At 40.4% G+C, this 27,972-nt stretch overlaps 1 protein-coding gene across 1 annotated transcript; it reads right to left on the bottom strand.

The window, feature by feature from the left end:
* Nucleotides 1-403: 403 nt before the first annotated feature.
* Nucleotides 404-26,688, bottom strand: LOC113138859 (transmembrane protein 132D). The gene is made up of 9 exons (XM_026321676.1): nt 26,523-26,688; nt 20,038-20,914; nt 13,517-13,654; nt 7,960-8,152; nt 6,083-6,226; nt 3,076-3,281; nt 2,538-2,802; nt 2,105-2,296; nt 404-2,015 (listed from the first exon to the last, which is right to left on the bottom strand). Exons 1-9 carry the CDS (start codon nt 26,587-26,589, stop codon nt 693-695), a joined length of 3,405 nt encoding a protein of 1,134 aa, XP_026177461.1. The 5' UTR covers nt 26,590-26,688; the 3' UTR covers nt 404-692.
* Nucleotides 26,689-27,972: the final 1,284 nt, after the last annotated feature.

Raw genomic sequence — 27,972 nt, 5'->3', positions numbered from 1 at the left:
TGTTTAAAGGGCAAAGGGGCACAAAAGGTTCTTGTAATTTGCCTTTTACAAAGATTGGTTTTGGCAACGCAATGAGGCATGTACTGATTAGAAAAAAAGTTTTGCACTGTCACTTTTTTGTTGCAACTGTAAAATTATACATTACAACGAATATTGATAAATATCAGTAGCAGAATACAGAAAGTGTTCGGCGATTTTCAAGATCGTAGTGTTTAATGAAAAAAAATTGAATTAAAATTAAGTAAATTGTAAATTTACAAAGATATAGACTTGTAAATTGCATAATAGAAAACACCACATTTCACCACATTTTTGGTGAAATCCATATCTGTCACAGTTGATCTAGTTGTAATTTGGGATTTAGTGTGTCTTTGTAGTGTGTACACCAACATATGTGTATAAATTTAGAGAAGTAGATATGGACATGCAGTATTAATATCTGGTGGCTTTAAACATTGTGTAATAAGGGTCCATTTGGACAAATATCTGAAACATGTCCAAATGTATCCACACGCCAATATTAACAGTAATATACAGAACATGTACAAGTAAAGGCCTTGATAGGTAATGAAATGTAGAGGAGGGCAATTTCAGATTCACATATATTTCTTGACAGTTGTTGAAGTTGACAAAGGCATTGAGGTGATCAAAGCCACATCTACTGTACATGTGAGGTCTGATCAGGCTCTGTATTATAACTGGTCCCCATGCCCTGTGACGGGAATTTGGGGTTCTTCCTCACAACTGTCCTTCCCAACCCAGTGGATGCCGTGGCCATTCTCCCTGAGTGGGAAATGTGGTGAAAGCTGGCGCTCCAGCGTGGAGAAGGTGGTGAACTGGACTCTCTTTCTTTTGCTGGTGGGCGAGTGGAGGGACTCGCTGTGTGCAGGTTTGCTCCTAAAAGAGCCTACGCAGCTGAGGGGTGAATCTGTAACAGAAGCCAGGCAACTGGGCCTCCTGGACAAAGAAGCACTCTTATCAGGCCCAATGTCTATGACAGTAGTTGTTGTCTGGGAGTCTTGCTGGACAGGGCTGCCTGGTACGCTCATCACCAGCTCAGCATCTGTGCCAAGCCATACCCAGTCATGCCTGTGCCCTGTGGGCTCCTGGCCATGAGAAGGAGGCTTTTTGTGCCTGAACTTAACAACATATGAGATACAGTTCACCAGAAACACCAGGATGGCCAGGCAAAAAACACCCAAAAGAGCGTACATGCCAATCTCTAAGTCTGTGAGGGGCCTGTTGGCCAATATTTCTTCACCACCAATTTCTACCTCTGCTGTGTCCTGCCCAGGTACATCCACTTTAGTGGGGAAGTTGTAGTTTACCAGGTTCCCAGGGGCTTTCACAGTGCTAGTAAAGCTAACACTGCCCATATCCTCCACTATCATGTTGTCTGAGCCATATCCTTTGCTGCTGTCACTGGGACTGCTCATCATACTGACATTCACCCCACTGGTAGGCCTGCTGGGGTTTCCCGAATTGCTGGTCTTGCCCACTCCTCCAAGGCTGCCACTGGTCATGAAGGTGCGATCTGTAGATTTGATGGTGGTTGTGATCTTCTGCATGGCACTCTCCTCCCTGTCTGAGGTAGAGCTGCGTGGTGGAGGAACCTGGGATGATTTTCTCTGCTTCCTCTCACTGTCCACCTCTTCCCCATCATTCCCATAGTCACTGCCATTGTCCTTGCTGCTCACAGTACTACTTCCAAAGCTGCCAGTATTGCCTTCTGGTCGACGGCTGTTGGCCTGAAACTTGACCTTGAGGCTGCCATTGCCCACAGCCACGGTGCTTTTCCGTTTGGACTTTTGGCAGGCTTCACAGATGGATATCTCTACTTTGACCAGAACTCCTTCGCCCTCTCCCTCTGCCACCACAGCCGGAGGTGTGCCCTGCACTGACACCACGCCCTGATCTAGAGATGTCACAGTCACACGGTAGTAGGCTGCATCATAAATGTCGAGGGGCGTCTGGTTGCCATCACTGAACTGCACCCAGGCACTGACCAAAGCTTCCTGAAAATACAGAAAAGGTCAGAAATTGTAGATGTTTTTTTTATTCTAAAGTTTTTCTTTGAGACCTGTAAATCGATAAGGAATGCTACCTGTTTAGGGCTCTGTAGAACCTCTTCTGTGGCTGTAGTAGCCAAGATAACCTTGTTGCTTCCTGGACTGAGCTGTAAGGTCATGGAAAGGTCTGTAACCAGCTGCACCCCCAACTCAGTGATGGTCACTTTATCATCCACAACTTTGATAGTTGTCTTGGCCAAGATTGCATCAGACAGTGGAGAGAACACCTGTCACAGAACAATATCCAGTACAGTAAATATATTAGGATGCTTCAGACCTTATCTTCTTACCAGGACCAGCTCAGATCATCAGGTTCAAACTAAAACTGTAAAGCTTAAATCCAATTTTGTCTACTCAAAGAGGGAACTACCTCAACCAGTCCATGGTCTGACTAGCTGCTCTCCGGTGTGATGTTGGTCACAGGCAGTTGGGGCCAAAGTTAATCGAATCAGTTGCTCAGTTTATTACCTGCACAGTGGTAGTTCCATAGTCCCGTCCTGACAACACCCTTCCAGCCTGTAGCCTCGCCACCTGAGGGTCTTCCACCTTCATGAAGTAACGAACGAGTCTCGTGACATCCACCTGCCAATCAGAGCCCAGGAAATAGGCCTTAGGGTCCCGAGGGTCCTCCTGCTCTGCCATGAAGTGCGTTAGCACTCGCACCAGGGCATGCTGAAACTGCAGCATGCAGCCTTTCCCCTTCTTGTCATCTTCTTCACTGTTCCAGCCAGATCTGAGACATGACCACAAAAACACACATGCACGTCACAGCTATCACACAGTAAATGCTTTGACCTGCTAAACTCCAATCACTCAACCCTGTCGCTTTACTTGATTGGATCACATTGAGATACTGCAGTACATTATGTAATAGAATAAACCCTTGAAGAGATGTGATTTGGATTTGTATGGGCTAAAGGTCACTTCTATAAATCCCATCTCAAAACCAAATAAGGACTATTGTTATGTTAAACAAAGAGTTTATTTGTTTGTTTGTGTGTCCCACCTTTTTGACGTTAGTATGGGTACCCTCCAGCTTTTGATCTGGCTCAGCTCTGTGTCTGAAACCTCAATCTGGAGGGGGAGTTGCGGCATCCACACGTTCAGTTCAAGCTGAGCACTCAGATAGCTGTAAGTGAAGTTCACTATCATTTTCACTTTGCCTTTTGTCTCCTTTCCATTCACAAAAACATAGTCACAGCGGTCTGATACCTGTATAGAAAGATATAAAAGGAACATACTATGACTATAATTTCTAGGATAATATCAAAGTTTGTGCAAGTGCACTCAGAATGACACTATTGTCAATCAAGGAAATGTTCGTCATCGACCCAGTGACAAAGAATAATTAAATATTCTCATAAAAGTCACTATTTTAACAAATAGGCCATTTAAAGAAAAACAAATGGCCTTGCAGCAGTTTTGCACTGCATGTGTTACCATAGTAATGTCAGCTGGCTGTAATAAACTACTGCGATGATCACCGGTCCAAAGCTTTAGGAAGAGGCCGCATTGCAATTTTATGTTAATCAAAATATCATGTGGCGCACTGCTGAACATCAGTCCTTCACAGCCAAGTGCATTCATTACACCATAATTTCAAAGGTGACCCTGGCAAGTTTGGGCAACTGCTGAAAGATCTCATGGACATTTTGAGACATAAGTCAGGAGGCTTTCCTCAGCCCAATCAACAGCCATTGCTTTAAACAAATTGGATAATTAATGCAGCATTGGAATTCAGTCACCAGCCAGTAGAAATGCACATGGGGGCAGAGGGGAAAAATGGTGACTTTGACAGATAGCCTAACAAGGAATACAAATAGCAAATAGATTGCTGCTCTTATGTGTGTGCAATCCCAACAGCTAAAAGGTGTTCTTTCACAGGAACATGCTATTTTTGAGAGGATCTTGTGTCATCGTTGCATCTGAGCTTTAGTCATCCTGCACCCATGACCAGACCTGAAGCTTTTGAATGACCACATCACTATGTGTCATCCATCCATCCATCCATCATCTATACCCGCTAACTCCTTAACCAGGGTCACAGGGATCTGCTGGAGCCTATCCCAGCTCTCTTTGGGTGAAAGGCAGGGGTACACCCTGGACAGGTCACCAGTCCATCACAGGGCCACATAGAGACAAACAACCTCACACACTCACACTCACTCCTATGGGCAATTTAGAGTCACCAATCAACCTGACATACATGTTTTTGGACTGTGGGAGGAAACCAGAGTACCTGGAGAAAACCCACACAAGCACAGGGAGAACATACAAACTCCACACAGAAAGGTCCCTGATGGGTTTTGAACCTGGAACCTTCTTGCTGTGAGGCAACAGTGCTAACCAACAATCCACCGTGCGGACCAGTATCCTTTCTGCTAACTAAGATGATAACTAAGACTCCTCAGAAAATAATCCTATGCTTGATTTACATCGAAACAGCAGGCTTACAATGTGACACAGAAAAATTCTAATACAAGCATGGAACAATAAACTAGGGCTGCAGTTCTCATGTTTTAATTCAGTGTGAAGGCAATCAGCCAGTCATCCATGATCTAAGACACTTTGCACATTTTTTTCTCAGAGAAGCATCTACCAAGTAGTTCACTGAACTTGAGCCATGTTTAAATAATATTCTGAAGCAACACTTAAACAGAAATGACATTTGAATGTGCCATCCACCCACTCATCCTAGTCACAATCTCATCTGGAGCCAAGAATATCCCACATTGTTTTTGGTGTCAAAAAAGATATTCATTTTAAATGGGATTTGAGTTTCATCACTGGGTACAGTATGACAGGTTGAAATGTGAAAAATGTTTAAAATGTGTGTGTCATTGATACAACTCTTACTGTACTTTAGTTGTGCAAATGGACCAAGTTAAATACATTTTAATGAGCACGCAGAATGAATATATCTGCTGCAAAGGGGCAAGTTAAGTTCAAGCATTTTATTGAATTCAGGCATTATGTAAATCGGTTAATTTGCTATGCCAGGCCATTAAAAGACCTGATTAATCAACTAAGTAGAGAGCTATGCACAATATATCGCTGCTTATAATGTGTGTCAGTATCAGACTGACAAATAGAATGACTGTGCACATTTTAAGTCTCTCGAACATTCACGCACACATGAAAAATCTTTCTATCATGGCAGATTAGATTTACTTTTGTTTGATCACATGAACCGTCCATTCTAGATAAATCCTTCCTCATCTATCACCAGCAGATTTGGTACTCTTCAGGCACACCAGAAGAGAAAAGATATCTTCTTAGCTATTAGACTAAGGAGATTAAAGGGAATATTTGTGACTGAAACTGCTACAGTAAGCTGAGAACAACACTATACAGGGCTGAAAAGAATGACTTAGTCCACATCCAGCTTTTTGACCTCCTTGTGTAATCCTGCTTTTCTTATGACTGACATCCGTCTGCATGTAATACATATGCTATTACTGTATATATTGTACTGCAAATATCCTCATTGAATAGCAAAATACTACATTGATTTATTGGCCCAGACATCACTTGTCTGCTAACCTGCTTTGGACATATTTGACCAGCAAAAAAAAAAAAAAAAGGTATTAGAGGACCGGAAGCCACTGCATGTCTTTATTTTCTGTTTACAACTCCACTTTACCCTTGATTAAATCCACTCTGGGCCTCTGACCTCAGGGGCCAGGGACCTGACTTTCAATTTCATCAGTAAACAAAGCCGGCTTTTGGCAGTCAGCCACGCTCAGGTTCATAGGATAAAAGGAACGAGTCATGGGATGGGAGGACAGTGGCAGACTGTGAAGCCATTTGAAGTAGGTGATTTAGCATAGTAGCTGTTCATTGCTGGGGAGATTGATGGGCAATTTTGTCAACGCCCACCTGTTTAAATGTGTGGAAAACAGACAGAGAGCGGAGGTGACTCAGGTTATTTGTCCAGTCCTTACCATGTACATGAAGCCAATCTCGCCTCTGTGCACCATATTGTCAGCAGCCAAGAAGAAAAACAATCCTACCTTGAGAACATCTTCATCAGTGGAGCTACAGTCTGTGTACTCAGATACATCAGTTACAACTCCATCTTCCTCCACAGCCACTGTCCTCACAGTCATCACCACCTTCTTTCCAGTGAGCACAGCTGTGTTCAGGATCTCTGTGTCCTGCAGAGACACAAACAAATTGAGCCAGAGTCATGACAAAATCCCCAAATCTCATATACTGATTTAATATTGCTCATTTTAAATTCTATAGTGTGCACCTGCAGCACAACACAGCTAAAGGCTTTTGGGATAGCAGTAACATGGGAAGCAAGAAGAAGAAGGAGGTAGAAGAGACAGGAGCAATGAAGTGTGACTCAGTGACTCATTGTCCTGATGAGGTAAGAAGGCCAGTCCCCTTTGGAAAACTGGGGGTGGGGGCCAGAGTTAAGACTGGGTGATGGCCAGGTCAACACGTTTTTTTTTTTTTGTTTTTTTTCTCAGGCATGTCTGGGCAAGAGATCAGTTCAAACATGGTCTAATAACTACAGGCATAGACATGGCCGGGGAACAATCTCTGCACATGTAGAGTACATCCTGTTCTTAATGCTCAGAGTGTTATTTCATAGGGCAGCTGTAGCAGGTGTAGGTCACGAAACATTGGTGAAGCAGATAGGTATGTGTCCTCACTGTTTTTAAATGTAGTTAAAATAACTGAGCTTTGTGTGTAAATGTGTGTGCAGATCAGTATGAGAGCAGTGGAGCGAGCCTGGTCAACTTCTGTGAATGATCAGTTAAATCAAATTTAAAGAGACACTTGGCTACTCAGAGTATGGAAATGAAGCAGATGGATACATGTCCCTCAACTATAAAACTAGTTCAAATGAAGCAGAAATCACAGAATTTTTTTTTTCAACTGTCATTACAATATATATTGTAATTACAGTATCACAATATAATGATCTGAAGGTTGTGTCAGTGAGACTTTCACTATTACATAGAAGTATTGAGCAGCAGCACTTGCGGGAGTTCACAGAGCAAGGCTAAGAGTGATCAGTCAGCTCTAATGTCCCCTGGAGCTAACCATCAAATCTCCTCATGTTTGGCTCTCTGCCTGAGGTCAGCTTCTAATCCACAAGAGAGATGAACCATGTCAAATTCACATATCACGATGTTGTAACATATCCTCCTGACTTCAGGCACTCCAGCACCATTATGATGGAAATACAGCAGACAGTACCGTGAAATATAAGTATTGTACTGCCCAAAAGTATAGCAGAAAGTCTAATCAATCTTAACTTTTAATTGTATAAATGACATGATTCACTAATCAATATGTGGCTGAACAGATGCTAAGAAAAAGGCAGACAGAGTGCATAATGCGACAGGATGTCACTCCTGCAAACAGTGATGCACTAAGAAGATACTGATCCCAGGAAACAGATAACTCTGACTCAATAATGTAATTCAAAGTGGAGTAAACACTCTTTTATAATGTTCCGCATTTAGGATTGAAGATTATATCATGGATTAATTATAGAGGTGGCATGATAAAGAAGCCTGAGGCACCAAAATAGAAGCACATGAAGCATCTGTTAGGAGGAGATGACCACATATTGCATGCCAGAACGGAACAGAGCAACGCAGAAGAGAGACATCAGTTAGCTGACAACAGTCAACAACACAAAGTCGCCTCTGCTCAAAATAGAACCCATTTACTAAACAATCCGGCAGATTCAGCTTTCTGTGTATGCAAACCAGACAGGAATGGATCAGAGCAAAGTTCATTCTAAAATATTTTCATATTCAAAGGGTGCAGTCCAAGTGATGGCATTTTTGGAAACACTGCTGTCAGTAACATTCATACCAGTTGTAATCATTATTAGGTGTGACATAGAAGCTGTCAGCAAACGCACCATTACAAGAGGAGCCAGGCCGACAAAGTCTCTCTGAGTGGTATAGATCCTCATAGCTCCTTCAGTCTTGGCTACATTTTTGGATACGGATGGTATTTCCAGCTTCCATATGATCACCTGACTGTCGAGAGGACTGCTCAGTTCTTCAACCTCAAAATCCATTTGAAGCACCTCCAACAGACTGCTTTCAAGCCTGGATAGGAAGCAGAAAGCTGGGTTAGTTTTTTTTTACATTTTTACATGCTGATATATCTATATCTATATCTATATATATATATATATATATATATATATATATACAGAAAGCATTAAATACATATGTCATGTACCTGCATACAATGACAATACAACAAAATATGTGTAAAAATGAAGATAAGGAAGGCAAACCGTAAGAGATACTGTGAAATGCAGTTTTCCAATGTCAAATTATGTTCTCATTTGGCTCAGGCAGTACTAGATTTCTAGTGTTCTGACTGTTCAGGAAGTAACTATCTAACTATTGCTTCTTTCTTTATTAAATTAGTAGAAGAAGAAGAAAGTCTTTTCTCAGCTTGATAGACAATATGATTATTTCACCACTGGAGTCTCAAATTCGTTTCCCTCATGTTAAGTTCCTGTAGTGATAATTATGGCTGAATAAAGGTGAAGTGATTATATAGCAGTGTATCCTGCACTTCAGTCTGTGGCTCACTGCTCTCAGCACAGAACAAATCATTGTAAATCCAAATGGGTACTGGAGCCCAGGGAAAAGTACAACACATGAGCTTTTGTTTTATTGTGTCTTTTTAGTCTAATGAAGACACAATGTGATCATAATATCGATAAGAGTCTACCACCATGCGTGGCTCTATGGCTCTGTGAGGCGGTACTTGCAAAGCGTTGCTTGTAGTTAATTGCTAACATCAGCATAACAAGCTCTCATTGACAATGTTAACACGCTGATGTTTATCATATTAGTTCTGTGTGTTATCATGCCCACATTTTCTGATTCCCACTAAACACAAAGTACAACCAAAGCTAATGGGGATGTCCTTAGTTTTGCAAGTACTGGGTCAGCAAAGAATTTGACAAACTAAAATAGTGACCTGAGAGCAGCACCAGATTAAAGACCAGCAGATCATCAGTGCAATTAATCCAGTGGAAAACATGAATGTGTGTACAAAATTTCACAGTTAATGGATCAGTATGATTTATGTATGAAATTTGGTGCCAATCCATCTGGTAGCCCTATATGTTGAGACAGTTTAACTGGATAAGTGACACATTTCACCAGCTGCTGGTTTTAGAAGTCAAGGGATCACTAAAGTCAATGAGCTTTGTCCCTGGTGTTTACAAACGTCTAGGCAAAATTTCATCTTAATCTTTTCAAAAGGATACCTTAGCATCACATTAACCACATTGGAGGACCGACCAAATAATCCTGCCATACACAGAGTCATGCAGCTTACTGTACACTGCAGCACAGCTGGAAACCCTCACAAAAATCTCCCAATTTGATCGTACAGTAGGCAAAACAATAGGAAGCTGTCACATGAGTATGACAGTATGAGCCAACCTTTAGAAATCCTGCTAGTCACAGATGTTCAGTGTCATTCAGAATCACATCAACAGATGCAAAGAAAATACAACATTGTGACATCGTATGTAACTGTATGTAAATATGCGACATTGCTGTGATGTAAACTACTGACAGGCTGAAATGATCAATGGACCACACATCCCTAATATACTGTAGGTATTCAGTCATTCAGACTTTAAATCTAAAACCATATTTCATATTTAGAAAAGTGCTGTAATTGTTGAAAGAAACATAGAAAATAAGACTAAGGAATATATCCAGCTCAGAATTCACAGTAAAATGTTATGAATTTGGCCCAGTGGATAAAAACCATAGACATTTTAGGAGAAGGATGTGATCCCAGTAGTTGCGACAAGACCCAGTCCCATTCCCCCTAACTTTGCATCTCTAGGCTTTTTTCACAAACTAAAACAGAACAGAGCTGAATTTATCTGTGCTGGCCATACCCTGGAGTCAATGGTACTGTTAAATGTGAATAGAAAAAAAGGTGTTCTGAGGACAGTGGCATCCTGCATGCGCAACAAAGTGTAAGCCTGTGTAACTTATAATGGCCTCTCGGTGATGCCAGCTAGAACAAAGTGTCCTAACCATGAATTCAATTTTCTCCCATGGCCCAGGCTAGCCTCCCCTGTTTTATTTCTTGGCACTGTACTGAACCATAGAAAAAATATATTGGTGGACAAAAACACAATAAGCATGCACACAGCCACATGAACATTATCTGAGCCTCAGAGTCTGTATGTACGTGTTATAAATAGCCGTGTCAGAGCTGTGCAGACACACGGTGAGGGTTGTTTACTGATGAAAAGGGCCTCCAAAGGGCTGCATACCAATCACCTTTCTGCATTAAAGCAACAAGAATTGGAGAAACTGCAAATCATATTTTGTTAATCCTCCACTGAGTTCCAAACTCAACAACAATGCATACAAAAGTCTTTATATCTTCCTCTTACCCATAGTGAAATTAGGCCATATTAAGGACAATGCAATATACTTGAAAAATGGTAGCATATTGCTCAGACACCCAAGATAAAAAATCTGACATTCTGATCAAGTATCAAAATATAAATATGCTTGACTCACAGAAGCATTCCTATATCTCCTTTAAGTATGCATTAACACATATACCCATAAGATAGAGGATACTGCCAGGCTATTTATGCCCTCGGTCATTCTTGCTTGCAAGGGAATGATGCTTCAACAGCTTATTTTCAGCCAGCAGTCTGTGTGTGAGGAGCAATGCTTTAATATTACGATCCAAACCAAGCTGCTGTGACAGGGGATAAAACACAGCTTTAATGTACATATACAGCAAATACTTTGTATTTGTACTAAAACCAGGAAGACATAAAGTAAAAAGACAAAATCCTCACAGTGGTGTGACAGTAGGCGCTCTCTGCAGGGGTCCTGTTGGTTTCATGACATTTTAGAGAGGATTAGTTGAAATAACTGAGTGGAAAAATATGTTAACCCATAAATAAGTTGTGATAAACAATGTCATAATCCATTCCAAATGGGGAAAACAACTTAATGAGGTCAAACTGACTGTACAAGTCCAGATAAGGTCAGTGGTTTGTCTGATTAACGCAAGCTCTGTCTATTGTTCTGTGACTTCTCCAGCCAGTGTTAGACAAAACGACACGTTTAGGTTCAGGAAGTTTAAATTTGTCCCTTTACTGCAGTATGTTTTTTTTTTTCTTATATTTAAGCAAAGTTCACTGTGAAATGTAATTCTTTGTCTACTGTTATTAGTATTTTTTTCTTCCTGGGAAAAGTTGGCTGCATACAGTTGCTCTTTTCCAGCTATGCCAACCATTCACACACAGATAAGAGCTTTAGTTTTACAAGCATTTCTTGGAGCTGCTCTAGAGGCAAAAATAATCTTACTGTTTGAGTTAAATCTCAGTGGATCTTTTTTTTTTTTTTTCCAGGACACTGGCAAGCTTGAATGGCAAGAAAGAATTAAAATCATCTGCACAACAACAACATAAATTTGAAAAAAGAGAAAAGTATTTTTCAGGCACTTTTATACAGAACAAGGAGTACTTAGAAAGCCATTATGTAACTGCATCATGACAATGCATGCCGACTGGTTCAACGTCACAGGGTCTTCATCATGGAGGAAACAGTACAACAGATTGTTTACACTTCGTACTCCTAAATGATGATACCATGGAAGTAACACAATCCCCAGCACATTAACATTTGCACATCAACATTAGTATAATCTCATAAACATGTTCCATTACACTTTACATCAAAACAAAACAAATACTATACTTATATAAAGGAGAGAGGATGTGGCTGTTATAAAGAGGATTGGAATCTATTCCCTCATTCAGGCCAGGCTATACTGAAACATCAGATTTGTTAGACTTGTTTACTGTAATGCATCACCATGTATGTACCAGACCTGCTTTCTTCTTTTTTTAGATGTTTTGGAGCAGCTGACAAGACTCTCAACTTATTTATAACAAAATTAATTCTTCTGAATGTGCACTCCATATTGAAACACCAGCTAGAGCAATAGCTCACCTGGATTACCTATTAGCCATCCTAGCAGCAGAGTATGTTGGCTTGTTCATTTCTTACATCCATACTGAAATATCTGGTGTGTACACAGCTATGAAAATATGAACAGATGCTCAGTCAGGAGGAATCCTAATGTCTTTGGTGATCCTCTGACTTTTCTTTATCCTATCCACAAGGTAGAGTTTGGAATTTGTTTGTTTTATAGCCAAATATTTGCAACAGAATCAGCTTCAGCTGCAGATCTATTTAGAGTTAACAAATGTTAGCATGATGACATGCTAAACTTAGAAAGTTTGCATTGTGTTCAGAAAATTTGGTGCATTGCTATTATTATGTTGTCTTCAGATGACAAAGGAGAGCTCAACTCAATGACAAGAAGACACTTCTGTTGCTGAAGTCACTGTCTTCTGGAAATAACGTGATTCCTTGTGACTGAAGGAAATCCTGCTTTGCCATTGTTAGCATGCCCACATGCAAAACCAAACGGTGGACATCATAAGTCTTATCCCAGTATACCATCAGCGTGTTAGCACTGTCTGTATGACCACCCTGAAATGCCAGTTTTTCAGTGGGCCATAAGAGAATTGTATCTTATGTAATAATAATAATAAAAAAAACCTGAAGCAGGGCTTTAACTTAAGGCTACTGTTGTGGCTGCAAAATAAGAAGCAAATTGTGCAACACAGAAAAGGCCTGAAAGGATACTACATAAACTTTTTACCCTGTGTTGCCTATGTCCTTTTGTTATAAGGTGTCCTGTAATCTCAGGAGGCATGAGCCATGGTTATATGACTTATCTCTTATTTGAACTCCTCCCATTGTAGTTCAATGAAAAAAGCTCCACCCAGCTGAACTTGAAGTGACATTTCAGATAAGCTCCCTGTTCGAGAAAGTGTATTGCCCTATTTAACATGGTTGTGAGGTTGAGAACTCCTTAGGAGCCAAAAGTCTGTGTTTGATCAGATGAACCTTGAGATGTCTTGTAAAGAGTTTAAGTGCTGTGTTTTCGAAGGGCTGACAGTAGTTTTGCTATAGTTATCTGGCCTGCTTCCAGCTTTTAACTCACAGGTTAAACTCGGTTTTACTGTTTGGAGTGCATGGGCGTGCACACCTGGCGAATGTGAATATAGGCTATGGCCCTGCAGGACACAGCACAGTATGCTTCTGCAGAAAGCCATTGTCAGACTTACAGTATGCTTTGTTTTTTCACTCCAGAGGTACAGTACAAACTCATATGTTCTGCAGAATATACATTACAATAGTGCAGCCTGCAGCTGCAACAAACCCAGCTAACAGTATATTAAAAACTCCCTTTAGACTTTTGTAATGTTGTTGTTTCATTCAAACAAAAGCAATTTAAGCTTATTGTATAAATATGTTACATTTTTCCAGCAAAAACAAAATATACACATAGATAACACACAATGGCATATTGGACAGACTTGCCTTTTTCCAGGTATAGGAGCCTTCCTCTGACAAATAACGGCAATGGCTCCATCTGCAACCATATCCAGAGTGATGTCCCAGAGTAAAGAGTTACTGGGTGTCGCTGTTCGAAAGGTCACACCTTTCTTTACTGTCGCTCTGTGAAAAGTCAAAAACGAAAAGGTCAAGAGTGTGGTAAATGTAAAATATTCTATATTAACAACCAAGGGAATTCAAATGAATTCAAGTTTGGTTTTCCAAAGTACGGTTTACAATGTGAACAATTAATTAAAGATTTTTTGAGCTTTATTGTACAGTGTGTTACATTATAGATTATCAGCACTGTAGTCACTTTACTCAGACTGAACGTATTTTTTTTTTATTCATTCAAACATAATCACCATAAATCCAGAATTTAAAATAAAAGTCTGACATCACAGACAATAAAATAACACTAATAATAATAAAACTCAAAGACAAGCTGTCAAACAATAATAATAAAAGGTGAAGGAAACTCTAAACAAAATATTTAAAAAAATCAAGGCTTTACTACCACCAGTACCCCACCCTCATCCCTCTTAGTATTTAAAACAGGAAACATTTCCTCTTTCTGTTCAGCCTTAGGTGCACTTGTTATTTGAATTGTGCAAATAGATTTCCTTGGCCTCCAATCTGTAAATGATAAGCATTAGGCAGCTGAACGTCAGATGTTCCCAATAGGCTTTTCCAGCATAAGCAGCCTGTAGTTGATCAGATGTTAATATGATATTCTTCTACAAGAACTGTCATCAAGGGCAGGGGAGCAGGCACATCTGACAAAAAGAATCCCCCAAAAATTAAAATAATCTATCCAGTAATAGTAGAAACCCATCTGCTCAGCTACTCTCACTTCTCCTCTTATATACCCAGAGCTCTAATAAGGCACTTTGCAGGCCCCTCAGACAAGTTGCTTCAAATAATTCAGAACCACATTCTCAGCATTCTTCAGTTTTCATCTGCATGCAAAGCTGTGTGGTTTAACGCTGAACCTTTGAGATAAACACAAAGTATTGAGTGCAATATGAGCCTCTAAGGAGGTGTAATCTATAGTAAGAGCAAGAGCAATCCGACGCCGAACACTTCTCCTGCTCTGCGTGGCAAAAGTAGAGGAGACTCCCTATTCAGCGCAACAGAGCAATCTGCCAACGTGCATTATGTCTTAATTGAATTTTTAAGGGTAGCCTCTTAACGGTGTTGTGGTGAATGTTCTCTGCACATATGTGTGTGTACATGTCTGCAGAGTGAACCACTGTGGTGTGTTTGTCACATCTGCACATGCAACATGTAATCTAGTAGCTACAGATCTTGGCATTCTGTTGTAGAGTCACACCAAGTGACCTTTCTTTCCTCAGTGTCTTTCTCAGAAAGACAGATTTGGCTCCTCTTTTGCTAAAAGTCCGAAAAGAGCTCTTGGGTTAAAGGTCGAATTTAAGAAGGGGTGACTGAACAATGTCTTTTTCAACAGTGGATTTAATCTTGTGCCATTGTGACCCGGGAGACTGCTGGTTTCCACTCCAGCTACACAGCACAGAAGCTGATTACCACAGGATCAGCTGAGGAGAATAAGGCTAAAAGGTGAAATCATCTGGTGCTGTGACTGGTTAGGAAGTATTTTAGTCATGATCACACACTGACTGCCACATTTATTGAGTCAGTGGTCACTTAATTGGCCATATTATTTACCATAAAGATGCTAGTCGTGCTGCAGCCTCTAGTAACTTCCAGGTGTACCACAGATGTTGCTATTGTAGATCTGTATCAGAAATCACACTGCATTAACAAATGTAAAACACACACTTATTAAATCAGTACTGGCTCTGAGCAGTTCGCATTAAATAAATAAACAGGCAGATACTGTAGGAATTGCAAGGTCTCTTGGTGAATGAAACTAGCTGCAGTGTGTACCAGTCAGTCCACTGTTATCAGTCAGAGGGTTCCCAGGGGGCAGCTGAGCCAACAGCTCAGGGGACAAACATTCAGTCTGGGCTAAATGAGCAAAGAAAACACATGCAGTTTTGATGTAAACAAGCTACAACTTTTCTTAAACCCTTAGTGGCAATAGATGCTTGTTATTGCTGCCTCTACAATCTCTTCACAGATGGACGGATTGAATTCACATAAGTCTGCCACACAGACTCCATATGTCCAAATCACCAAGTGTCATTTTAACACAGGTACAAATTAAACAAAAAAATATAAAGTGAGCAAGGTGTATTTTCTTAGCATTAGAAAGAAGCAGACTAGCTGTTTCCCTATCTTTCAGGTCTTCATGCTATCTGAGATAACCCACTGTTACTACAGAATAATATTTAGTGTACAGATATGACAGTAGTATCAATCTTCTCTTCTAAATCCTGGCAAGAAAGTGCACCAGCATATTTCCCAAAATACAAAACTATTGCGTTAAGTGCAGAATCAATAATTAAGTATAAAACACCATTACCATGTAAGGCATTTCACACTGCACATGTAATATTTAGGAAAAACTTGCAATATGTTTTTTCCAATAACATGCTCGACTAACACTGCACTTCCTATTTTTGACTTGAATGGCAGTACTAGTATGATAGATGTAGGGAATTCTAAGTGCAGTGTGATAATTTATTTTCAATGGGGAAAAACTTTAATCCAGCATAATCAATGACGTAAGCAGGATGGCATGCTCGATGTATTAATGATAACGCAGGAGGACTGTTAATCCAGTAATGGCTTCTGGATAACGTGTGCTGCTGAGATGAAACACCTCTGTGTATTGAGCTGAGAGAAGCAGGGTTTAACTAATAAAAAGTGACAGTAACAAGAAGACTTTTCTAATGCCCTTTTTTTCTCTCTCTCTCAGCCCCCCTTGTGTAAAAAAAAATTTAAAAATCCCTTGAGACTGGAAGAGGCGTTTTTTTTCTGAGTGGCTTGAAGCGGGAACCAGTGTCCATAGCTTTGGTTAGCAGGCCCTGAGGAGGCAGCTAGCAGGGGGAGGCACCAGGGCACAGAAGATGGATGGCTGTGGAGACTGGAGCTGACAGTGTGTGAGGAAAGCAGCTCTCAGGTGCTGCACCTGCCATCCATCTCACTTTTGACCAGGCAAGGCATGAGTACCACGATTGTTTCACTTTTTACATACTCTTCATTCACTCACTCACACACACACACACACACACACACCCTCACGCACGCACGCGCGCGCGCGCACACACACACACACACACACACGCACACACACACACACACACACACACACACACGTGCATGTAAAACGCTTCCACACATGTGCACATATGTTAACCAGCATACAAACAGATACCCACTGTCAAATGCAGCCAGACCTTGTCTCTTGGCCATCTTCACTTAGTTCCCCACCTTATTTGTTTGTGGAATAACTTATTTGAAAGCTCAAGGAGCCACAGCCAACAAAAAAAAGTAAAACAACGAGACAAGTCAAAACACAAATACACAACACAATAAACCACATTGCCTGATCGATGACCTACAAGACAGATTCTATCCTCTGTGTGAGCTAGACAGCATGGTACTGATGTAATTCATTACCAAGGCCACTATCAAGGTGCTACATAGGGTTTGTAATTACTTCTCTGATATAATTTGTGTTCCCATCTTTGGCTTTGTGAATGCATCAATGCAAGGCCAGAGTACCACTGGTGAACCTCAGTGCAATCGGAAACAGATGCAATCGTTAATTATGCAGGCAAATGTCCACCGTTTAGCCAGTCTGATAGCCAGCCATCGGCAACGTGCTTATCGTACTTATGGAGCAGTTCAGGGAGTTTGGGAAATGCTCCTGCCAACACTTCTGCCAGATGGCACACCACTAAAAATGGATGTAAAAGTCTGATTTGTCATACAGATGAATGATTAGGCTCCTGTTTGAAGAGCTCACTGACACTATGCCCTGCTGATACAGAACCTCAAGCTTATTTATGGCCACAATGTTGACTTTGAATAATACCTTTACCCTGAATAATAGAAGCAGACAAACTATTGTGGCTCTTAGCTGACTGTAAGGAACTGTAAGGAAGAAACAAATAAGAAGAGGCCAAAAACACAATGTAAGATCATATCTTCTGAGCATATATAAAAGGATAATCGAATTACCCTTCACCGGGGTAGTATGATTATGAGAGGAGAATACTTTATCTACATGACCTTTTTTTAAATGCTTATTGAGAATGACAGCTTCGTTTCACTGGAATGGACAGGTGTGGCTTGTCTTTTTCTCTATCGACCTCAAATTTGTACGTCCCTTGACTCCAGCTATAGACATCAATAACTGGTTTATCATGCTGATGAGAGAGTATTAGGCAAAGCTTAATGGGACATTCAGACAATGATAAAGCATACAGACAGCTGTTGATGACTGCATGCACAGGGATTGTTAATGTCCTGATAAGCTGGGGCAGGGTAGCATAGTGTCACTCTATGTAGGTTTGTAAGTTTGCAGAGCAGTATTATGTTTATGTGATGTAAAACAGCAATTTTTATATTGCAAAGACACAACTGCCCATCAAATATTAATTACTACAAAGCTTCTAACATGATTTCCAATTTTCCATCCAATGCAGTATCTATGAGGATAAGGAGAAGGGAGGACAGGAGAGAATAAAAAGAAAAGGAGAGGAGCGATGACATTACTGCTATCTGCTTTTTCTTCAAAAACAAGTGACTGAACAAATTAATTAAAGCATCAGTAATTAAATTACAGAAAGAGCAGGGAAAATCTGGGTCTCATTGAGCTTCATTACCTCAGCTGAAATCAAGAAATAAAAAAAGGAAATACATAATTTAACCATTTAAAATACATAATATGCACAACTACTGGCGTTTAGTGGAATGTAACATTTCTCAAATGCTCCCAAAATGCAATGCAAGCCTTGAAATACAAGAGAAGAGTTTATTTTCCTTCAAGGTTTTGTTTTGTTTTGGCATTACAGAGACTCCTGCAGACTCAACTCTGAAACCTGACAAGGAGGATCAAGTGCATCAATGTACAGCTGTCTGCTTAATCAATCAATCATTTACCCAGCATTCACAGTTGATCTAAGTAAGTGCCTTTCTAAGCGAGTGAATGCAGGACCAGGTGAAAAGGAATTAATAATCCATGACTGTCACCTTACTTATTCACTCACGTCCACTGAGGCATGTATGAGCAAGTCAAGGAGGAAGTAACTCAGAAATTATGTATTTATTAGGACGTATTGATTGTGTAAATATGTTCAGGAACAAACACATTTTCTGATTAGCTGCCCTCAAGGACCTTTTTGCTAAGCCAGGACCTCTTAATGGACATCATCCAACAACACCGTAAACAGCAACATGGACTCCTGTATCATTTACCACATGATGTAAAGCCAAACCACATATGAAAGATGGATTTATGACATGCTTTACACATGAGCCAAATCTACACACAAACCAAATGAAGAGCTGAGACATGTGAGGAAAACATATTTCAGTCCTCCTGTCCATTATCCACCGCCTTAGAATAAAGTAGATAGTGTCTTGAATAATAATAAAAATAGTCAGTCTCTAATCAAGCAACCATGAATCTCTACTTCTCTGCTCTGACAGCTAACCTCCACAAATCTTGCTACGCTGCAATGTGGTTCTCTTGATCTCTCTGAACAAAAGGTATTATGCCGTGAAAACCATTAATGAAATGGTGAGAGCAGTTTGGAGACATTTAATTCAAATCCAGTTTTGAGGTGTGAATCTCCCATGTTGCATCATTTCACCTCGGGAGAGTGACTTATTATCCTCCAACGGTTAATAAATCAGGTGGATGAGGCGCTGATTCTTAAGAAATATATAGGCACACTTCTTTAAAAATATCTCTGTAACGTACACCTCTATTTCCAGGAATGTCACAGAGACCTCGGCAAGAACTATTTCTTTAAGAAGGTACTACAAACTCTCTTATCTGCAGTCAAGCGGGAACATTCTGCAGTGCAAAATGAGAACACAGCCTTAAATTAAACTGAACCATGCTGGTAAACCCCATGATCTTCCAACATTCAGTAGAAGTGCATTGATGTAACACAGATCCTGAGCATACCCTTTTAAAGCACAGTGATAATGAGTCACAAGCTACACATGATTTTATTTGATCCATGATAACCTTAATGACTAGTGCTCTTGAAGCAGCCCTTAATGTCACCACGCTGCATGCACTCAAACATGTATTTTTCTAATTTAACTGGAATAATCTACCCGGCTTCCCAGAAAGACAGTTAGCCTCTATGATATTTTCAGAGAAATGCCATAATCCAAGCAAAATCTCATTTCATCCAATATTCCCTTATTTTTGATGGTGCAGGCTTTGTGCACAAATTAGAGATGAGGACTAACACTCTTAGTGAACACTTCTCTGTGTTGAATTCTTATTGACCAATTAATCTGGGTCTCTTAGAAATCCCTATGAAGTAGCACCATATTTCACTTACAAAATCACTGCTGAACACTCCAAACTGTGAGGCAACAGAAAGCAGTCTTACCTGAGAGTGAAGTTCGTCAGCTGAGCAGAGCTAGCCATGAGTATGTAGAAGGTGGCAATGTCAGTCCTCTTCAGTGGTTTGGAGGATGTCCGAATGACAATGGCATTGCCAAGCTTGAGCCGAGAAAGTGTTGCCATTCCTTTAGGCACCTGCAGAAGTCGAACGCTGCCAATTCTCTGCATGGGAGTGACAGGAACATATTCTTCCTGCTGCTGTGATCCCCCCCAACGACTCCCATCCACAGAATTACACCTCCCATTGAATTTGGGCTGTGCCTGGTAGTACAGCTCTACAGGGTTCCCAGTAGATGGGTCCTGCCTCTCCCTGCTCGTGCCCTCTGACCCTGGCGCAAACCAACCAGGTGGTGGGGCCAGCTCAGCCATGCAGGTTCCCCTCTCGCCTCCCATGGTACAAGAACCCCTCACCTCCTGGGTCTGCCAGAAAGCATACACTGTCACACACGGTAGCTCATCCACTGTCCCTTCCACCCTGCCCCAGTCTCTTCCTGCAACATAGAAAAGCACCCGCACTTTAGGCTTGGAGGAGAAAACCCGAGGTGTCAGCACGAAGGCCTGGATTTTCCAGTTAATAGTGAAGACCTCTGGAGCACTGAAGAGCTGCACAGACTGGACCAGATCTAGAGGCACAAGCTGCTCTGTGGACACAGTGCCATAGCTGGCCTTGACAGATGGCTGACGACTGGTTTTTAAGATAACAAAGGGCTGCGTGTGACTCTGCATGCTGGAGTTCCTCATGAAGTCCTGGCCAGCCTCCTTTAAGAAGAGGTAGTCAGCATCACGCACTTCGTAGTTGACCGGCAAGAAGATGGGAAAAGGCACTGGGCTATTACTGCCAGTCAGCTCTTTACTGCTCAAATCTGTAAAAACAGAAAATTACATTCAACTTATTTAAGCCAATAGGACTATATCAGAGTGCCATATTTCTAAGCAACTAGAATTCTATTTAAAACAAAAAGAGGACTGAGTAAATAGTCATCATAGAGAAAAAGGGGTTATAGGGGTTAATTGTGTACTGTGAAAAATGCCACGGGCATTTCAGGAGCCAACACTTCAGCACAATGTCAGCCAAGGCCAACTGATCAACTGATGGATGCATCAAAGTATTAAACTAAAATGCCTCTGAGCTTAAGCTTAAAATTCCAGTAAATGAGCACATAGGTGAAATAATGTAAAATGCAATAAGAGAAGTGAGTGGTTTTGTTTTTAAAGCAACAGCAATTGCCTGGGCAGAGCAGCAGTTGGCTTTGTTAAGAGACAAAAACTGATTTGTGTTGTAAGCGCGTGTGGACCTAATGTTTATTTTGTAAAAAAAGCAAGTTCCTCCTGTGGGTTATTCATATTTTCTTTGAACCCTCTTCTAAACAAAGTCCAACACCCACCCCACAGCATGCAACAATAATACAAGAGTGTGAAACTGGAAGAACTTGTTTCACTCTCAGTTTAAAACCTAACATCTTAATTGGAAAATCAAATGTGCACCACAAAGGCCACATATGCTGTATGTCCAAGTGCCCCTTAATGAATACTACCAAAGTTAAAGTTTTTAACTGCTCTTTTAACTTACTTTGCAAAGAAAAGCTGAGCTAAAATATGACTTCACCCTGCTCTTTCAAAGGCAAGAAAAATTATATCCTTTCAGACACCCCACCTCTATTAATTTCAGTCCCTTGTCATGTCACCATCCCTACTAGAGGTGGTTTGCACTTTAGCTCTTCTATTTGAATGTGAAAGAAGCAGGTCAGCAGGCAGGAGTAGGTGACAAAAATGACAGTAATAATACATGTTCATAAAACAGTGATTTAACAAAAGAAAGACAAGTTCTTATAAGAAAAAACAAACACAACACTGCAGCCTCACAGCACGCTGCCACCTCTTCTATCTCTTCTGAACTGGGTGGTGTTTTACCTTCAGGTAACTACAGGGTCAGCTGCACAATAAACAGCTGAGTCTTAATAAACATTATTTCATTATCCCTGGAGTTGTGCAGAAACACCCCTGAGTACAGCAAAATATTATTTAGGGGGAAACCAGTTTGCTGTGCTCTTCCTGGTTTCTAAGACCCCAGCCTTCATTACTAAGAGGGCCTAACACAAGCCTCTCTCCACTACCCCTAAATTAACACAGGCACTGCTAATGTAGGGGCACCGGGCTGACAAAATATGAACAAGTTATGTCATATTTCCATATTTCCACTACCCCAGGTTTATCGTTCTCATGGATGTTCTGCTTTCTGGCAGAAAAGTGGGCTCTGATACATGTGGCACATGTTTAAACTCAACCATCGGAACTGAGCTTAAAATAGCTTTTGAGATTATATCTTGGCTTTGAATACCCAACAGATCCTCACCTAAAACACTATGAGTGTTGTGCATCATCATGTGACGTAAGAAACCTACAAACCTAAATGAAAATATTAAGATAAATGAAACAGAAATCTTAGAATAATATATTTTTCAGAAAGCTGTTTATGCATCAGCTGGTTTGTGTTGGACAGCGATTACAGGCTCACTGTTAAATACTTAGCACAAGTTCACTGAATGATCTGTTTATGAGTGAGTAAAAACAAACCAACAGCATAAATATTCCCTGATCTGATTTAAAAGCTTGATGGTGAGCGTTTTCTCTGTTGACAGTAGGCAGAGGCTGGACTCACCCGGCCATCGTGTGTCCTCTTTCAACATCCACTTTGATAGAATTATGAAGATTATAGCAACTGACCTGAGTCTGCACTGTTTATCTGGTGGCTAATTGCCATAGTTTGTGACTTAAAGTAAAAATAAACATTGGTGTGTACTCTGGAGAATCTTAACAAAATTGAAGTTGCATTAAAAATGGTACCGCATCCCAATAGTATACCAAAACTAACAAAAGAGATAACATCAGATAGATGTTAGATATGTAGACTTATTAAAGATGCATTTGTTAAATCCTAACAAAAGATGTCACATAGAGTGTTGTCTGTCACTGAATTAATAATTGTTATTTATCCAATGAAGAAGGCTTGAAGCTTTTCTATGTCAAAACCAGTCATCACGTCCCTCATGGTTTCTGGCGTTTGACGGGTCCATCTATCATGGTCTCTTCTGCTTTTCATCCTTACTCATCCACCCCAGCAAAGAAGCCTGTCACGATGGTCTGACAGTTCACACAGAAATGACTATATGGTATGTGTCACAATCATGTCAACCCAGCAGCCCTTGGAGGAAGACAACAGCATCTTTTTTCCCTCTTCCACACACAGAGAAGAGTGTCAGTCATGTTTGCTGAGTGGGCGACACACTGCATGAGGCAGAGACTTTAGCTGGAAAAGGGGGCTGTCCTGGCTTAGCGTACCAGTGGCCATAGTGACAGATGTGCTGTTTAATACCAGAACTGGCAGCAGCTCGGGCTGGAGTGAATATAAACTGGCTCACTGTCTCCAGGAGGGAGAGTGTACGGCCAGTGTAGCAGCAAAATACTGCCCATACACGCTCATCCCTTTACAGTCGAGTTTGATGGGTCATCCATACTCTATATTCTTGTTTAAATAAGGAATACATAGCACACAATCTATTTGATAATATGGTAGTAGCCTTTGCAGGTACTGTTAATGACTCATGGAAGGCTAAGAAAAGTATGGATCTCCTTTGCCAATATTTCATTTACCATAGTAGCCAGTGTAAAACAATGCTTCTATGGTCTTCTCATCACAACGAGAGTCCTGCTCATGAGCAAATCCACTTCACCAGCTGTTCCAGTTTTTCAAATCACTCACTGTGAAGACCCTGAGCTTCTCTTCCTCCTTGGCTGAGTCAGAAAGCATCAGTGTCGCCATACGGACGATCCAAGCCCCTCTCCAAGACTGCTCTTCTGCAGCATGAACGCGTTCAATACTTTGCAATGCCTTGCTTTATTATGTATTAGTCTGTAGGTTAAGTGCTTTCTAAGAGGAAAAATCCATTCATACCAGTTCAAATTTATTATTAATCAAGTCTTTGCTCATTCTTCTCTTTCTCCAATTGAAAATGAAATAGTTTTTTTATAGACACTATTTGAAACTAACACTACATTTGCCTGATAGCAGAAAATTAACTTCACATAGGGATTTCTGTGACTTTTTGAAATAAAGCTTTTCATGTGTACAATATCCCTGAGTCGTGCTGTGTTTTTAGTTAATCCGCTTGTGCATATGATGCAAGTACAATCCAATGGCAGCTTTACCGGTAAGATATTAAAATAGAAAGTATTCATGTTACTTAACCTTGAAAAGTATAATTCTGTAATGACTGAGATTTGTTCTGTGGTCTATGTAAGTAACTACAAAGTTTACTCAGAACTTAAGTCTTACAGATTAATTTCAAAATAATTTTCCTTCATCACCAGTTTTAATAAAAATACTTCTGTATCTATAGGAGCAATATTTTGCCTCTCGAAATGTCTTAAGGCTTCTTATTAAATTGTTTTCCTTGGCATGTCAGCTAAGTTCTTTTCAATGTTTATCTTTTAGCTTTATTTATTCAATTGTAATCAATCTTTGTATTATTCTATTAAAATGCACCAAGCTTGAGCAACCATTGTGAATTCTAATGTGCAGTAATGACTTTTACCATATGTGCAAAACAGCTTGCAGAAGTGAGTCGACTCCCAATAGCATCATAGAAGACAACAATGGATGTCTGCATTTTAATCAGTAATTGAGAGATTAAAAGTTGTGTTTGTGTCTCTAAGTTTCTCTTTCAGGAGGTGTGTTTAAGGTTTTGATCAACTACTGGTCACATACATGCTGATTAAAAATACCTAATAAGAAACTAGTGGTAATGACCCAGCTGCTAATTACGTAGCTGTAGTAGAATAACATTTTCTTTTTCTTACGTTATCAATGCAGGTTTTCATCTTTCGACTGTCTAAGCTTTCAGTTGCATCTACTTTGAATAGAGCACCAAAGAGTCTCATTAGGATCTGACAGCTTGCCAAAGAATTGGTGCTTAAGTACAGATTTATATTGATGTCTTCAGTGGGACACTTAGACACTTAGCAGTTATCTTGGGAAGTAAACAGCAGCTTACTACCAAGGAAAGAGAAGCTGTAGGTGGCACAGGCTCAATGAAAAAAAAAAAAAAAAAAAAAAGTTTAACTTTAAAGTGTTTCATCATTTAATTATGAGTGGGCATCTGGTGTTAAAAACTCTGGTCCCAACAGGTCTGGAAACCACATTATGTGCTGGAAACATAATGAGTGCTATGATGTGGTATCTGCTGTGGGTGCCATGCTGGTCCCAGTTAAAGTCCACAAACAAATACCCATTCTGTTTTAGGGCTGTTAAAATCAAGAGTAATGCATTACATTTAACCAAAACGATAGGGTGTTCAACTGTTCTAGTTTATTTATGTCCAAGACTGGTCAAGGCTCTCTTGCTGATCTGTTGGTGTGCCATTTACTACATGTCATCACAGTGAATTATGTGCTGACAGCAACACAGCTGCAAAACAGGCCCTGGAATATGTTCTTTCCAGAGTAAAAGTTAGCCCACGACACTTCTTATCAGTAAAATCTCCTTATTTAGTTGGCAGCATTATTTTCTCATTTTACGTGGTCGGGAAGTGCTTTAAACAAACATACAAAAATGATGTAGTGCTGATCATATAGCATGTAATTCTCTGCGAAGCTGGGCAGTGAGTGACAGAAGATAAGGAGAAAGAGGAGAGATTGAGGGAGGCTTAAGCTTGTGATGTGATTGGTAGGGATTGCTATGTCCAATGTGACTTAAAGCTGCTTTAAAAAAAACTGTTTTATCACACTTTCTCAATTTTTGTTACTTTTTACACACAGAAATCAACCATTCTCCAAAACAGCATAAAAAACCGAAGAGTTTTTCATATTATTGTTATTATTATTATCAAAGTTTACAGTTTAAATTGTTTTCTTGTTTGCCTTAGTGAGTGGATATGGGGTTCTCCATAGGGTAAAATACTTTCCAGAAAGAAGCAAAGTACTGAGCATTAAGGCTTAAGTTATATAGTAAACCCATCAAGTGTTGTTGTCCTCACCAGTTCCATCCTAAATGTTTAATATCCCACTCACTGCTGTGACGCCCCTTTGCTGTAATCAAGACACATATGCTCATTTTAGGCTCAGTGGATCACTGTATCACAAGATGTGAGTTTGTGGCACAGAGGAGGACATTTATATATTATTTAGACTTTTAGAGAAGGCTGTTTCACTGCTGGTATGTCAATGCTGAGAAAAGGCCCACATACCCTCAATAAAATGTGCACAAAATGGACCTTCAAAGTTCCTTCAAATAGCTCAGTTGTTTTCAGCTGTTATCATTAAATGCAGTGTAGACACAGCATGTCAAGCATACATGTAAAAATTCCAGGTTAATTCAATGCGCTTTGCCCTGAGCTGGGTTTGTACGCATTCCTCGCCAGTAATTTAGATTTAAATGCCGCAAAACACACAACTAATTACTCCCTGGTCACTTACCTTGTGTGAGAACTGCTGTAATTGTTGCAAAGATAATCTGTAAAATCCTCCGGCAGTAAAGGCTCATTTTGGCACTCGGCGCGGTTCGCTGTTCCAGGCAAGTTCCCAGTGTCCGTGAGGTTTGGGTTTGTTTCAGTAGAGTATGGAGCGGATCGTTTCATCCATTTCTGCAGTTCGTGGACTTAACATAATCACACCTGTGGGAGTACAGGCTGCAGTGCACTCTGTGCCGAAGGTAACATGGACCGAGGATCGAGACCTGCTCATCTGCGAGTCCACGGTTGCGCGTAAAAGTTGTGCGTAACAGTCCTGGCGATGTTTCGCCTGAAGACTTTGTGTCTGGTCAGAAGATATGGGAATCTTGGACTAAAACCGTTTGACGGTGGATGTTCAGTTTCGATCAGTATTACCCTTCTAGTCCTCCAGGTTGAGTCGGTCTCCCCCTCTATCGCCGAGGCTAGGACTCTAGGCAGACAGTTAGCAGATCATTGACTGTCTTGTGCGCAATCCTCAGGGCACTAAAGTCATCATCTGTCACTGTTCATCCGCTCAGGAAGCCACGTCCAGAATGCAGCTGGTAGGATTAACCCTGCGTTGGGTGTAATGTCAGAAGATATGATCAATCGTGACGTAGCCTGTTCAGTGTCTACTGATTTTTGATCCTGTAGTGTGGGACTTAGCCATTATAGAAAATTAATGTTCTGATTTGCAGCGGGGGTTGAAATCAAGGCTGTAATGAATGTTACCTTACCTACCACGTCTTCATAACAGATCACCGGAGGTACACTAGGATATAAACGTAATATAAATAATAAACGTACAAAATAGAATTCAAACTTTTCTGAAAGTCTCATTTTTGGGTTCTTTTGTGATGGATGCTCTTCTGAGACAGATCCAATTAGGAAAAGTAACTTCAGCTTCTCTTTCTTTATTTCTCTACAAAATAATTGTACTCAATATTTTGACATTGCAACATTGTCAGACATTGACTGGTGGAGTGCATGTAATGTAATAATTACATTACACCTGCCTCATTATTATAGTACATTCAAAATGTAGGGGGAAGTGTCTTTTTTACTATAAAAATATATTTGAAACTTTAATATTTTACTGATTTTTACATACTGCCCTAAAAAACACATCTGCCTTAATTCCAGTGGTATTTATATTCTAATGGGCTCTGAATGTTTGAAAGCATCAGATGGATTTTTAGTGCCCTCTGATGGTTAAGAGCCATTCACATGTCAGACAAGCAAAGGTGAGTGGCTGACTATTGCTTGCAGCCCAGTTGCGTCAGAAATTATTAGGTTTTCAACTCATTTTGCCTCATTTTGTTAACAGAGAAGCTGATGAGCTGGAGAGTAGAATTTAAATTCATGCATGTATCTTTTCAGGAGCAGTTGCTGCGTGAAAGTGATGAGAAAGTGACACTTCTGCATCACACTATAGA

Source organism: Mastacembelus armatus, chromosome 9, assembly GCF_900324485.2.
Source record: "Mastacembelus armatus chromosome 9, fMasArm1.2, whole genome shotgun sequence".
NCBI classification, from domain to species: Eukaryota; Metazoa; Chordata; class Actinopteri; order Synbranchiformes; family Mastacembelidae; genus Mastacembelus; species Mastacembelus armatus.
Note: the sequence above shows the minus strand (reverse complement) of the source record. Positions and strands in the feature narration are given on the sequence as shown.